The sequence below is a fragment of the Accipiter gentilis genome, chromosome 7 (genome assembly GCF_929443795.1).
Source record: "Accipiter gentilis chromosome 7, bAccGen1.1, whole genome shotgun sequence".
Lineage (NCBI taxonomy): Eukaryota > Metazoa > Chordata > Aves > Accipitriformes > Accipitridae > Astur > Astur gentilis.
Genome location: NC_064886.1, coordinates 39,223,104 through 39,238,439, shown reverse-complemented (window position 1 = coordinate 39,238,439; position 15,336 = coordinate 39,223,104). Strand labels below are relative to the sequence as shown.

The 15,336-nt window shown below is 40.8% G+C and overlaps 1 protein-coding gene across 7 annotated transcripts in view; it reads right to left on the bottom strand.

Annotated features, from left to right (window-relative positions):
* CMIP (c-Maf inducing protein) overlaps nucleotides 1–15,336 on the bottom strand; it is a 137,959-nt gene that overhangs the window by 56,890 nt on the left and 65,733 nt on the right. For 5 of the 7 annotated variants that reach the window (XR_007506784.1, XM_049806651.1, XM_049806652.1 and 2 more), the window contains exon 2: nucleotides 7,910–8,035. Coding sequence is in view for 6 of the 7 variants with exons in the window: in XM_049806651.1 (XP_049662608.1) it covers nucleotides 7,910–8,035 (126 nt within the window). In the remaining variant the exon portion in view is untranslated. Of the gene's footprint in view, nucleotides 1–7,909; nucleotides 8,036–8,186; nucleotides 8,596–15,336 lie in introns of those variants that run through there. The other 2 variants (XM_049806655.1, XM_049806656.1) reach the window with 2 other exon arrangements.

The following is a 15,336-nucleotide window of genomic DNA, read 5'->3' as shown; positions in this document are numbered from 1 at the left end:
GGCAGAGGTAGACACAAGTAGACTGCAAATACTGGAGGAGAAAACAAACAAAGAATGCTATAAAAGGCAAAACCAAAACCAGCAGTGGAAAGACTTGTTTAACTTGACAGCAGCAATATACAAAAAGTATTTAAAAAGTAAAATTAGCAAGGTGACCAGGTTCCAAGTGTGGGACCAAGCACTGTCTACACATAGTGTTAGCTATTGTAGAGGAGAAGCGATCCAAGAAAATTTGCATCTGGATCTAGGTTAGGAGTTTGAGCCACTCTAAAACTAGAAACCCTCAGAGCTCAGGCTAGCGTTCAAGACCACTTCCAAGGAAAACAAAGACAGAGAAGAAAAAGTGAACAAAAAAGTGGAAAAGCAAACCTTTACGGAATCCCCACACTTCTATTAATGATCAGGACTCGACAGTAAAAGGAACTTGGAGAGTCAATGGTCATTTCACCAGTGCTCTTTCCACAGTGTTCAACACAGACAGACTGAATGCTTTTAACCCACCACCGTTATCTGGATGGAGCTGTCTGACACCAGCGTTCCCCAATTCTCCCAGACTAATCCTTCCAGTGCACCCTTCCGCCTGCCTGACTCCAGCAAGCTGCAAAACCACAGCAATGTGCAGGAAATGCTGGATCTTTTGCGGAGGACAACAAAGAGCTCGCTCTTGCACAGCATCCCTTGTTCCTCTTTTTCAGACTTACACTGAGAAAGGGACTACGCGGAATATTTCTTTCTTATCAAAAGAACTGTGAGCTTCATCGCATGCCTGGATGATGGCAGAGCCATCAGGCTCTTGTCAGTGCTCATCCAGACAGCCGTCCAGCCGATGGCCACCTCTGCACACACTGACTTACTCAAGCGTACAGGTTATAGTGCATAAGATTTTTGAAGTTTGGAGCAATGAGCACCAAAGTGTACAGCAGTGGAGGGAACTACAATTCATTTATAGGGGCTGCACACATACATTTACAGTTTTATCTGATGTGCATGCCTGGAGCCCAGCACTTCTGCACTGAAGTCACCACTTCCCGGGAACTGACACCTATTTTTTTTTTACTCCAGCTGAGGGCATAACCTACTATATTTATTCAGCTCTCGGGTACAATAAAGAGGAGAAAATGAGACACAAAAGAGTTTAAAACAGGCTTTCCTTAGGCATTCTGACCACACAGGGGAAGTTTTTCTTACTCATAGCTTTGCCCACACAGTGGGTCCTGTTCTACACCATTAATGTTACAGCTACCTTTCCAACTGAAAAAAAAAAAAAAAAGATTCAAGCTGGAAATGTTTTGCCTGCTGTTGTCAGAAATAGTCAATGAGACAGGAATGATGTATAATGGAGATTTTATAACCTATCTATGTAAAATAATAGTTTGGGCCCCCCTGTGTGTTTGGTACATTTAGGCCCCAATACTGCTAAGAATTTTGTTCTCAAATGCAATGGCTTTAGCAGGGTTCTGGGTGGCACATGGTCCAACTGATTGAAGCTTCTTGCACAATGAAGGCCTCCCGCTGTTTTTGCACAACTGCAACGTAGTAGAAAAGTACTTTAGAAAACAGGAAAATGTGGCAGTAAAACTCTTAGAAGGTGTAAAAAAGATTCCAAGTACTTGTAGCTTATTTATTACTATTCCAATGAGGAGGAAGAATATCTACTTTAAGAATGCCTACTGCAGGTAGTACTTTTTTTTTTGAGATAAGTTGATCCTGCAACTGTGCTCTGAAGGATTTTATATTCTAATTTTTGGGGCGTAAATGGTCAGTCAGAGAGGAAAAGCTACCTGGGATCAGCTGCAGCACCAACTTGACTCATAGGATTAACTTCATCAGCTTCAAAAAGACAGCTCACAGGAGGAAAACTGTGCAAGAGATTAAATACCTCCATATGCAGAGCTTTGGTCAACATGAGTAACTTTACTCAAAAAGGGAAGTATTTTTCTCTGCACCCAAAGTACTTCATTTCTTAGCCAACAAGTAGGAATACACTTTTGCATTAAAAAGCAGTGAACTTTTTAGAAGCAGATTTTCTTTTTGCTCACAAAAATAGGAAACTGAACACTTGTTTCATGCCAGCATTACAACCCCTGCAGTAATTTCCACTCAGGCAAGGAGGAGACAAAATAGGAACCTGCGTGCTGCTGAGAAACAGAACTCCTGAAACTCTGCAAGAAACCGACCGCTCCAGAAATGATGGCGAAGCCCTTTAGCTAATATAAATACCCACAGCTCCACTGATACCAATATGACTACAGCAACAAGCATCAGCAGAAAATTTGTCATTTCCACCACACCACACATGCCATGATACCAAGTTCTTTGAATACTAAGTTAGCACTATGGCATCTCTTTTTACTGGCATGTGCGTTAACTCAGAAGAATACAAGAACAGGCTTGTCCACGTAGCGAAAAGTTCCCAGATTTTTCCTTTTAACTGCGTCCTTCACACATACCCTCCTAAGGGATTTTGCCATCTGAAAAGATGTGGCAATAAGTGGGACTTGACAATCCAGATTCTGGTTTTAATTCTTCCCGGTTTTATTCTGTTTCTCTTTCCCTTGCTTGTTCTCTGGTCAGGACAGGGTTTTGTTATGCCTTCCCCTAGCTGATATTCATTACTGGGACTCGTAGAATATTGCAGGCTTCTCTGCACCAATCTATTATCAGCCACAGGAACAGCAGAGGAGAGAGGCTCAGGGCTGCAGGAAGTCAAACCCCCATGGCACGCACGCTGCTGCCTCACGCAGACTGTACAAAAACTTTATATTGCTGATGCAAACCCCAGCGTTGCACCTCCATGACACAGGCAGGCCTGTAAGTGAAATCTGCCTCTTTTCTGGCTTAACTCTAGGTACAGACAGAGTTGCTGGTAATTGCTAGAAATGCCATTTTCCTCCTGAAAATATTCCCCATTTCTGCTGGATTCTGGTCCTTGAATGACCTCTCCACACCAGCAACATCAGCTAGACTCACACTTAAAACAAAAGCCAGGTTCTCTTTGGAGACTAAAATAAAATGTTACTAAAAAATCCAGTGGAAACATTTACCACGGGGACTCCCAGGCAAAACCAGCATGCTCAAGCACCGAGCTGAACGTGTGTGTGTGACTGTTGTGCTTGTCAAGGCTTCCTGTTCTGTTTGTTTTTCCTTCCGACTACACTTGATTGCCAAGAAATGAATAAAACAACACTAGCGATAGGGATGGAAGTGGCGGCCTTAGGGCATTTAGGATCCATCTGAAAGAAAGGAAACCATGGGAAAGCAGGCAGTACTGTCATGACTGAAATACCAAAAACTTTTTCCTGGGACTCTTCCTACATTTGGTGTTAAGCAGCTTGTGAAATCATACTCTAAATTTTTTTTTCAATCTTTTTCAAAAGGTTATTCCAGTTATTTCACTATCAATAGCAGCATCCTCGTCATAATCATCCACACAACACCATAACTGCACACAGTGCTTTACAAATGGAAAGCATAAGAGCAGAAGTTCAGCCCAGCTCAAGAAAGGCCAGCTATTACTGACACTGAACAGCTCCCACTTCTTCAATTTAGCTCCTATTTCCCAGCCTAAAGAGCTTGTGGCCTACAAACTAGCTTCAGCAACACCTTCTTTCACACCTGCTATCCCAACTGTAGGAAAGGAAAAAAAAAAGTCTGTGAGAGTTGACTGCTGCTCATCAGATGGACCAGGGACCACATCATTTGGCAGGAGGAAAGAAAACACAAGCCCCCAGCACGTCTGGAAAACTGACTGCCCGTGACTCCCACAGGGGACGAGGAGAATCCCCAAACGCTGGGTGGTGAAACATGCCTGCTCTCAGACCACTGTGCTCATACAACAAACGCTGAGTGGGAAGCACACGCACGAAGATGACTTTTCAATGCGATCCCAGCCCAGATTAAGCTGTTTGTTGCCTGAGAACCAAATCCTCCTCTGAAACCCAGGTAGACACGTCCTGTTAGCGTGATCTGATTTCTTAAGAGGAGCTACATCACCTCCGGTGTTGCCTGTCAGATTTCATGTGTTAAAATAGGTTGGGATGGGTCAGTACTGCTATGGGAGGACATCACGATGATGTAAGGAAAGGTAATGGCACTCTTCCTTCTCTGACTCATTACTGTGCAGTAATAAGCCAGAAATAGACCTTGGTGACAGCAGACAGGGGGGATGAGAACTTGAACATGGACTGGGACTCTCTTGTGACATTTATCATGGCTAAACACAGACAAATAAACGAAGGATGCTCTTGACACCACATGCTGACATCCTCCCACAAGGATTAGTGGAAATGAATTTCCATCTGAGGGAAATGCCAGTTGTCCAAAATTTGCTTCTGCTTCCAATCAGTGAAGCAGAAGTTGGAATTTGAAATTTCTGCAAAATGAAAAATCAGGAAAGCCTGTGATTCAGAACGAATAAAATGCTTCTTTTTATGTCAAACCATGTCAATAGTATCCCATAGTATTAAAGAATTTACAATACAGCATCTGCAGAAACATACAGCAGAATATAACATTGAAATTAATCAGAAATATGAAATAAATCGGGGGGTAGTCAAAACAGTTCATTTAAACATTTTTATATATATAAACCTGATTTAGATCAAGTTTTTGGAAGAAAAACAAAACAAACAAACAAAACCCAGATTTCACCAAAAGTGCATTTCAGAAGCAGCAGTACTGGGAACGTGTTTTGGACTAGTTTGACTTGTTCCACTATCATACACTTCCTGATACCAGAGTTGGACATTACATCAGAGCATGTTGCTGCTCAGACTAGCAGGGAATGATTTTATAGAAGACTGGAAGTCCCAATTTCCCATAAATGTATTGAAGTCTCTCAGAAATCTGGGAAGAACTGAAGTATGCAAGGGCTGCTTTCTCAGCATCTCTGTTTCCCAGCACCTTGGTGAACGTGTTTTTTGGATACTTAAGACTTTTCATCACCTATACTAGAGAATTTCTGCTGAACTCGACTACTTGATAAATCTGGGGTTTGCATCTTCATTTCTTAAGTGTACTAAACATAACTTTTAGTGCTGTTTTGGATTTGTGAATACACATTACAACTGTATAAGGGAAATCTATTTTTATACTCTCTCCAATCTGGCCACATTTGATGAATTGAGACGCTACCAAGGACCAAGTCATACTAAAAACATTTTTAAAGTTTGTATTTTCAATTATGTTGAAATTCCCATAGAGTTATAATGTAATCTGATCCAGTCTGCTCAGCCAGTCAGCAATAAACATAACAGAAGCCCAGCTCACTCCACTTCTTTATCAGTTCCTGTAAGGTTACATTAAGACACCAATCTTTTTGAAGAAAATACTAAAGCATCCACGCTAAGATGTTACTTTCTCACAAATGTAATTATTTGTTTGTTGGGTTTTTTTAAAGAAACAAAAGGCAGGCTGATCCAGATTAAAGTCTGCACGCCCTACCAATTTCCTTTAAACTCAGCAGGAAGCTGTGGGTTCAAACTTTATCTTGTTTCCTATTCAGCAAGCCTGTAAAGGCAGCTACCAAAAACTATAGAATAAAGACTTAGAAGTGGAATTTGGAAAGGCAGATGTAACTATTCTAGCTGTTGAAACAGATATAAACATAAATGCTAGCACCACTAAGAAAACTTATGGAAAAAACAGACTCAAAATTATCACAAGAAAAAAATCAAAATCATCAAACTTGAAAAATTAGTTTCTTCCTAATTAATTCAATTAACAGATTAGGCAACGAAGATCTCGTCAACAATGAGGACCCTAATCTAGCTGTTGGGAAACCATGGCTTGTCTTCCCGCCTTCGCCGATGTCACGCACAGCAGAGGCTTTTTAAACCACAGAACCAGGACTTAGGTGGACTTGCAGCAGCCTGTCTGAAATTCAGACTCCCTACACTCCCTGGTAATGCCTAAAATCAGTAAGTAATGCTAAGCCACAGAAATTCACTAAGTACTGAGCAAAGGCATTTACGTATGTTCCATGTGCAATGGGACACATGCCTGTGCTTCAAGGACATGTGAAAAGACACAAAAATGCCACCTATGCACCAGGAGTTAGATGTTCTCAGGTCATCCCAAACTTACTTAGCTGCACCAATTTCAGATTAAAATGTGGGAATGGCTGCAGCACCCTTTCACAGGGCTGCAAAACCCCAGGATGACACCAGTGAAGTCAATGAAAGAGAGCTCCAGAAATATACTCCACAAAGGATGTGGCCATGAATGTTTCCATGTACACCTCTAACCATTTCAGAGTGAAAGTCTATTTGCTATGTTGAAAATCATCAAAACCTCATGGTATGTTTACGACATTCCAAAACCATCCCAAACCCCAAGCACAGGAACCACGTGAAGAGCTGAAGTCAAGTACTGTGTTCTCTAGGCTGCTGTTATAATCGGCTCTGCATACGGACAGACCCATCAGCCTGTCTGAAACGAAGGCAAAGGAGAGCTGGACCTAGCTGGACTTCATATTAGCGCAACCTAGGGTTAGTCATATCAGCTTCCCAACTCAGAGACAACTTTGCTGTTCCACGTCTCTACAGAAGTCTATAGTATGGAAAACACGGACCAGCTTGGCACCTAGCCTTGGGTTACTGAATGATACCACTTGGGTTATTTTTCACGTGATCTGCAGGTAGAGACATTTCAGAAGAGCTTTAACTAAACCCTCCCTGGATACATATGGTGTCACATATTTTGTGGTCCTACAGGGGCTTCAGCAAACAATTCACCCCCAAGAAATAATGAAATGCTGGATTGTGCACCATGGTGCAATATGTAACATGATTTTCTTGGACAAATGATCCAGCAGACATGGTCATCACAGTGATTAGCCTATCAATTAGTACGTTCCCATCTTTTTATCTATCGGACTACATTTTGTGCAAAAGTGGTACAGTTAAAGTAAGTGTGTGTGTGTACACACCCAAATACACAAGCTCTATTATGATCAATCCTCTGAAGTTTTTCATACTTTTTCAAGAAAAAAATATCCTTTTTAATTTTTCATGAGTTATCCACAGTTTAAACTGTTTTTTTCCTTTGCATTCCCTGCAGAAATTGCTCACCCAGTCTGTTTGCAGTCCTACCTGCTTGAAATGCATATACACAAAAGTCATGGCTGTATATTCAACTGAAAAAGCAAATTCCTGAAGGGCAACAGGTAATAAATTGTCTTTGAAACAATGTTGAGAACTATGGTAAGAGTTAAGTTGGAGTCAATTCATTCTTTTTAATTTCTTTGGGGGCCAAGCAGCTGGGTCTTCAATTGCTTTTCTTTTCCTGCTCCAAAGTAGTTCCAAAGCTTAGTGCTGTGGAGTGCTTTTCTGTCACTAAAACTTGCAATGACCTAAGGAATCCTACAAAGCCTCACAAGCGGATGAAGAAATCTGGAATAATGTAAACGCAGTGTCTTCTGTTTTAAAATAACATTTAGAAAACTAGCATATGTAGATATCCATACAAATATACTGAAATCTTCCAGTGAAGATCGAATATCTTTTAAAAAAAGATACCTGTCAGTTCCAGTGCAAGTTATGGATTTCCTATATGAATGGAAGGTTGAAATTTTTAACTTTTTTTCATGCAGGAATAGGACTATATGTAAAAATACAATTGTTCCAGGCTTGCATCAACGTGCCTTTCCACAGAGCACTATTTTGATGCACATAATCAGCAAGAAGATTTAATTGCTGTAGCCCAAAATTTCCATTGTGACTGTCAAACAACATGAAGAGTTTCAGAGGTATCATCCCGAGCAAATTTTCTGGTGGTTAGATAATTTGACAGCACTGAGTTCTCTGTCTTTTCTGAGTCCATCTAATTAAGGTTTCATGCATAGCAAACAGAAGTTAAAGAAGATTCATAGTAAGAGAGAAAGAAAATTGTACTTCTGTTTTTACTGTACCTGCAGTAAGACAGTACCCCCTGGGATTGTGAGCTGTAAACAGTACTTAGGGGCATTCTCCCAGGAGAGCAGTTGAACATCTTCAATAGCACTGTAGGAAATGGAGTTTTCCATGTACCCAGTTGGCTGCAAGAAAACAAAGGAGAGTAAAAAAAAATGTTTACTTAGTCATTAGAAGTTTCACAATTTCAAAGTAAGAACAGCACTAGCAAAATTACTGTTGGTGTTGAAAATACCTGCAAAATATCTAATTGGAAAGCAAAATTCCTATACAGACCATTCAACAGAGAGATTCATCCAGCCACCTTCATCCAACTCGTTCAAGTGTTAAGATCACTCACATAAAAACAAAACCAGGCCGGACCTAGTTGCCTGAAATACAAAAATGTCAAACTGCACTTGTTCTGGACCCAAAATCAATGGAACATAATTTCAAGTTGAACTGAGTTAAGAAGGGGTCTGGCCATAGACATGCTATAAATGTGTGAAGAAGCATCTCAGACATACAGACAGAACAGCAGTGTACTATATTAAGGCAGTTTTAGTCCACGCATTCTTCTTGCTCTCCCTGGCTGCAAGGTTGATCAAGCACATCATCAAAATCTAGACTGATACATTTGACAGTGCTTCTCCGGGCTCCAAAGATTCAGCCCTCAACTTTTAGCAAAAGCAGAGCAAAGCAAGCAACCTACTCATCTCAGCCTACTCATCTTAAGTACGTTAAGTACTGGTTTCCTGCACAGACTGCTGATGCCCAGTTTAAAGTGAAAGTCACAATTAAAACATAAATAAGTAACTGTGCTTTGCAATTACATGTACAACATAAATTGATAGTAGCAAGGAAACAAACTTAAACATGAAACTCCTTATTAGTATCCCCATAATTCTTAAGCATTACAGAAGTACAATTATCTCTGAGACAAGCTGAAATATAAACGTATATATGCAAGCACATGTAAAATTATGTCCTAAACATAAATAAATACACAGATACATAGCCGTGTATCTATTGAGTATATGTACATACACCATACTTTATGCGAGTCTTCATGTTGTTTAAGTAATTTGAGTATTTAACAGAGGTGCTCAAAGACGTCATTTATTTCGCTTTGCTACAGTGTAAGCGAACTGATCAGTATTGCTATGGCAGAGAAACTAGTGTCATACAAAAATGATTAATCCCACCACGTGGATAAACCCTTGGGTTGGCCATGTCTTGCAAGAGAATAGAGCTCATTACGTTTATGAATTATTTTCTCACTATTACTGGTTTACATATAACTTAAACTTCTCAAACTTACTCCCACTGCGCCCAATACATAAGTTATTTTTAACTGACAGTCTTGAAATAAAGAAGGCAGGGGAGAAACCGCATCTATTTCAGGGTCAAACAGGGCCAACTCTTAAAATCACAACACAGGATTCCTGGGGGCGAGTGTGAAATAAGCAAATTGCATTTGGAACGTCTCTACTTCTAATTGGTACAACCTTCTTCCATAAGTTAAGTAGGTGGTGCATCTGGAAATCGTACTTTGAAGTTATACACTTCATACATGTTCATAAGGCCATAAACGTCATCTGCCAAAATGCAGTGATGGCCCTGTCATCCATCTTTGCTGCTACAAAAAGACAGTTGTCTTTTCCCCAAGAAAAACCCAGCAAGCCAGGGAATTGAACTTTAATATCTTTTTCAGTAATGTTTGTTGTGGCAGCATTCATTTTACACTAGCCCTCGCTGAAAACAATTTTCGCTGTCTCTTTAACGAAAACCTTGTTATGCAGGAAGTATGATAAACTTCTGCTTATTCATTTACCCACAATATTGTTCTACACTAGTGACTGGAATCCCAGTGGCTTAACGCTGATACTGTACGTCATGAGTTGCCTACTGGAGAGTAATTATCTTGTTCTCACAGGAAGTCAAAGGCCCAAGATCCTTTGCTAATCAGCATTACAACACTCAGGGAAAAATATGAAAACAGCCAGCATAAAATCTAGTACGCTCAGGAGGCAAAGTTATCAAAAACATGCTCTGAAAAACTGGAGAAGGGTGAAGTCCAGAACCAGCCAACACAAATATAAAATTAAATTAATCAAAGCAATTTAAATTTCTCTCTTAAGAAGGTGCTGACTGCCCTTTAATACCCTCCATTAACTTCAAAGAGGATTTTAAGAATTCTCACAGAATCTGTTCCCAAGAGAAGACTCTCCTACACTTTAAACCGTCCATTTAAACAGCATTAAAGACAACTGATCCAGTTCAATCACAGCTCTGTAGCCATACACAAGTGATTTCACCTCAGGCATAAACCTCTTCTCATAGAGCAGACCTTTTCGTTAAGGAGAATGGAGGAACACAGAGTTCTGCAGTTTGCAAAGGATGGGAGGACTACCTAAACCATAACATGGAATTACACAGATGGCTAATCTCTCCAAATGAAAGCATTATGACAATGAGGTAGTTTATATAGCACTCTCATGATCCCACTTCCATACCTTCTATCTAGTCATACCACACACAAAGCTTTATACAGTTGTTTGCTATCTTACTCAAAAAATGAATAGCCCAAATCTATTTTAATCTCTATATGGAACATCATATGCATTGTTTCTGTTTTCATTAAAAAAAAAAAAAATGTTCTAGGAAGTGAAATATTTTCAATTCTGAAAACACCAGCTATATAGGCAGCTTCACCTCTCTTTTGCAATCGAAAGAGTCTAAAGAAAAGTGATTTATCACTGGGTAGAGTTCCTTGAGATTGTGCTTATAGATGCTGTCAAACGCCGAAGACCGCACTCCCACATCAGGGCTGTGCAGAAATGCTCTTTAGAAGCACTGAAACAGAGCTGTCCTCAGACCCGAGGCTTCCCAGACCTCACAGGTCTAGGGTGCTCCTCGCAGGGACACCGTGGCACTAATGAGGTAAAAGTCAGCCCCACACAAACTTGTCCTTTCCCTAATCCCTGCGCACACACAGATGGGAGGACAGATCGGTGTTCCCCCGTTGTGTTTTCTCAAGACCAAGCACAGTTCAGCCATTTATCAGGAAATGGCCTGAGGTAAAACCACAGCCTGAGTCACTGGTTCCTCTTAAAATACAGACTATTTTGACATTCAGGTATGCAAACGTCGATCACGGTGAATCACTGTGGTCGATAAATAAGCAGTGCAAGTGTTGCACGTTCTCATGTTCCAGCTGGTCCTGCTTACACACACCCCCAGAAACTGCATCCTCACCCCCAGGTCACTTCATGGGAAATTCAAATTGGAACAACATGAAAGACCAGAAATGTGGATTCAGAGATTTGAAAATACCTAAAATGAGACAGATCCTCGGTGGGTCACCATGAAGCATCTGGCATCAATAACTAGTCTTAAGCAGCATTCCCACCTCCATCCACCCACTTTGCCTCTTCCCGTACAAATATTTGTCTGGCTGTGGCGTCAGGCAGATCAGGGAACCCATCCAGCTTTTGCCAGACTACTTTTTAGCTCCTTCAGCCCCATTTATAACGTGAAAAAGAAACTAGTATGTTAACATAACTTAGGGGGCAGTGTATCACGGGGAAGGGAGTGAGCAGTGAGGACCTGAATATTTCAGTCTAATTATTGGTATGAGACAGTCTAAAGCTACAGCATCTTGGAGCAGTAATACATCAAGTTCAGTTGAAAATGCCTTTATTTAAGAAAATAATAATTTTTATTTTTATAGCTGTCATTTTTGAAAGGAGATTTATACTTCTTGGCAAAGTCTGAAATCTATCAAACGAAGCAGGATAATGCACTTTTCTCATTCACTCTACAAAATTAATCTTGACTTAAGAAACTTTGGCCAGAGAATCTACATATGTCAGCTTACAGATTTACAGTTACAGTTTTAACTTCTGGCTGTTTGCTGTTGAACATGTTCTGAAAAACTGTAAGAGACTCATAAATGAAAATGAAATTTATTACAACAAACAAAAACCCTAAGTCAAGGAAAGATTTTTCTCTTCACATTAGCCTTTAGCCTCATAACAGAACATGCAATTTCTCCATTGGGAAATCAGGTATGTTTTAACCTCAGTGAGAACTTTGTCTTTTTCCAGTTCCATAAAGATTTATTAATCATACAGCTTTGAAACAACTTTGTACCAAAATAGCCACACACCAAAACCTACTGTAAATCAAATCTATGGGGAATCCAGTGCTCCCAAAACTGGAAGAACATGTAGGCTCACGCATAAGGCTAGTTTTCTGTTAGTGTTTCTGGGAAAAGTCGGCAGCAGCAGACTACTCAATAATGCAAAAATCTGCCCACTTGTTTCCATGGGAAATTCTAAAAGGGAAAGAATAAACATGACGTCCATTGTTAATATGAGGCTTGTATGCACTTACTCATATAATAATGTACTAAATCTTCAGCTGCATATTTTCCAAAGAAAGCATCTAGAAAAGATGAATTCTACAAATAGAGATGGTTATTTGCATTAAAACATATTTAGACTGACAACTCCCACCAACACAACAGCAATGAAGAATGATTTTCCCAATTAAATACTCCAGATGGTGGGGGGAAATGGGGCTATTCCAGACCCTTGCTCTTCCACTGTCAGGTGCTTATTTCTCTCTTGACTGCTCTTAAGAATGAGCCATGCTGCTGTAGCCCAGGATGATGAGCATACTCTATTACATACAAGTTCTCTATACCCAAATAAGATTCAGTCCTGCTGAGTAAAATGCAGGAAGACTTGATTGCTCTCAAAACTTTGATGGGGGTGGAGACTATTCAGTCGGCACACTGAAGGGTAATGGACTCTGAAACTGCTGAAAACAATGGATGATTTGAAATAAATCTCTGTTAGGAGACATCCATGGCTCCAGAGAACGCCCCTGCAAATGTAGCTATTTCAGATAAGAGCAATTAACATCTTTGTTCATTAACTATATAACCTATCAGAAGACATTTATCAAGTTAAGCAATTAGTAGTACTACGCCATAATATGCAGTGCAGTACAATTTGTCTCACTTTTGATATGGAAGAATTTACTGCCATGCTCACTTGTCATAATGACTTGAAAGAGTTTAAAGTCAATGTTAATCTCACAGAGATTAACGTGATAAGAAAACAGACAGAAAGACTAACAGCAGGGAGACACCCAACTCTGCCCCAAAGCTGCACAAAGGAATTTCTGAGCTTTCTTGGAACAACATTCTCATCTAATCCATCACACTTCCCAGACCCCTGCCCTGCCCATCATCGCTATTCCCTTCCCACTCCTCCATAAGTAGGAGGTTTCATGTGTTGGACCATAAGAAAAGACCTCACTTGCTCTGTGCATTGGGAGTTCTACATTGGGTGAAATGGGTGCTTAATCCAGGGACGCATGGGGAAGAGATCTCTCTATGGGACAAATCTAAATTATTTCTGCTAGGAGGTGCTTTGTTCCCAAATGTATCCAAGTTTGGTAGTGATGCTTGGTGGGGTTTTGTTTGGCTGATTTTGGAGCTTTTTGATACATGGAAACAAATTTGGACGCAGTGGCCCAATTCTTCAGTGAGGCTCTACCCATCTATCTCAGTTGAAGCCTAGGGTGTACTAGTGCATAATTAATGATAGGAAAAAGAGGGAGGAGTTTTCCTGCCACATTTATTTGTGTGCGGGTGACTGTGTGTATAAACATCCATGTGTGTATGTGTGTGTATAAATGTACACACACACACACCTGTCTTTGTAGCTACACAGAGACAAAAGGTAGTAGAACTACATCCCGTATTTCGCTACACAAAAATACAGCAGCCACTGTCATATGCTCAGTGCAAAGTAGCTCAACTTCAGTAAGTGACACGATTTAATTGAGAAAGGCCAGATCCTCTGCTGAGCTGATCATCCAGAAGACTTCAGTGGAACTTCACTGATTTATACCAGCTGGGAATCTAACTCAGAAATTCAACCAAATCTAGCTTTGCAGCAAAAATGTGCATAAATCTCTTTCCTCTAAATATTTAAGACAACTAAGACTGGAGGCTGTTGCATTAATTAACCTTACAAAACTGATAAAAATGTAAGAGCTGCCAGTAAGAAACAGATTACCCCAGACCATGCAGAAAAAAACCCCTTCCAGTCTGCAGTGGGGCTGAAGTATCAGTTCTGTGGAGCTATAGAAAATGGACAGGCCTAAACTGTTCATCAAAGAGCTGACAAGAAAAAACTGGTCTCAACATTAAGACGTATGAGCTACAAAATGTGCAAAATCAGTGCAGCAGTCACCAGCAGAGGGAAGAACTTCAAATTAATTCAGATCCAAAATAAGTTTAAAGCACAGAACAGAAGTTCATCCTTAAGAAGAAGGGAAAATAAGGTCATATTATGGGATATGCATCATGACAGGAGAGTTAAATATACAGGAAAAATTTATTATGTTAGCTGTAATGCATACAGATTATTTTTTTTTTTTTTTTTTATGAGGAGACCCTTCTCTTTTACTGTCAAACCCAGCTGAAGGAGCACTTCTAAGTGTTCAGTTCATTTTAGCAACAGTTATATTTAGCAAAATAACACATGTATCTTGAAGACGTTCTGACGATGCCCATCATCAAGATGACCCTGTCTAAGAAGCCCAAAAGAAACCAACCCTTTCTCTCTGGCTAGCTTAGCATGACAAAGGGAACTCCACTGCGACTTCCAGCAGCACTGAACACTTAATCGGCTACGGTGCTGGTGTCCAAAAAACTCTCTGATGTCAAGCCTAAGTAAGAAACCTTGTCTCCTGCTTTCAAACCTCTGCTAACAGGGATGAGAACATTCTGCGAGGTGCCCCTGCTCTACTGCAGAGCTAGAGGTTGACTACAATTTGCCACCGAGGTGGTGGCCAAATCCGCCAGATCACCGCCCACGGGCAGGATGGCTGCTCCCAGGCCGGTGATGGGGAGCAGGGAGGGAGGGAGACGCATTTGACGCAACCCGCCAGACACAGTGAGACTTTCACAGACCCTGGCCCGACTCGCCTGCCAGGCGGAGCGCCTCTGCTCGGAGCAGCAATTCTCCAAGCGTGCGCTGCAGCCTTAAACCCCTCCCAATGAACGTGGGGAACTTCAAGAGAAGAATTACTACCCTCCACTTACCAACCTAGAAGAAGAAAATCTCAGTTAAGGTTGTAGCTGCATCATGCTCTTGATCACGCTTTAGGTGACATGAGAAGCCTGAGAGATGTGGGAAAAGAGCTCAGACTTCCTGAATCCAACTATGTGAATCAGCTCCAAACACATCCTCCTCCTCCTCCTCTGAAACTGCATAACCCATTCTTAAGAAGGACCATTCCTTAGCAGGGTTCATGTTCTCCATCCCTTTGCATTTATCACTGCACTCCATGACATCCCCCCTAGGGAGGAAATACTCAATAACCTTGATGAGACAGGTAGGTTACCTATCAGCCCTCCTTGAAA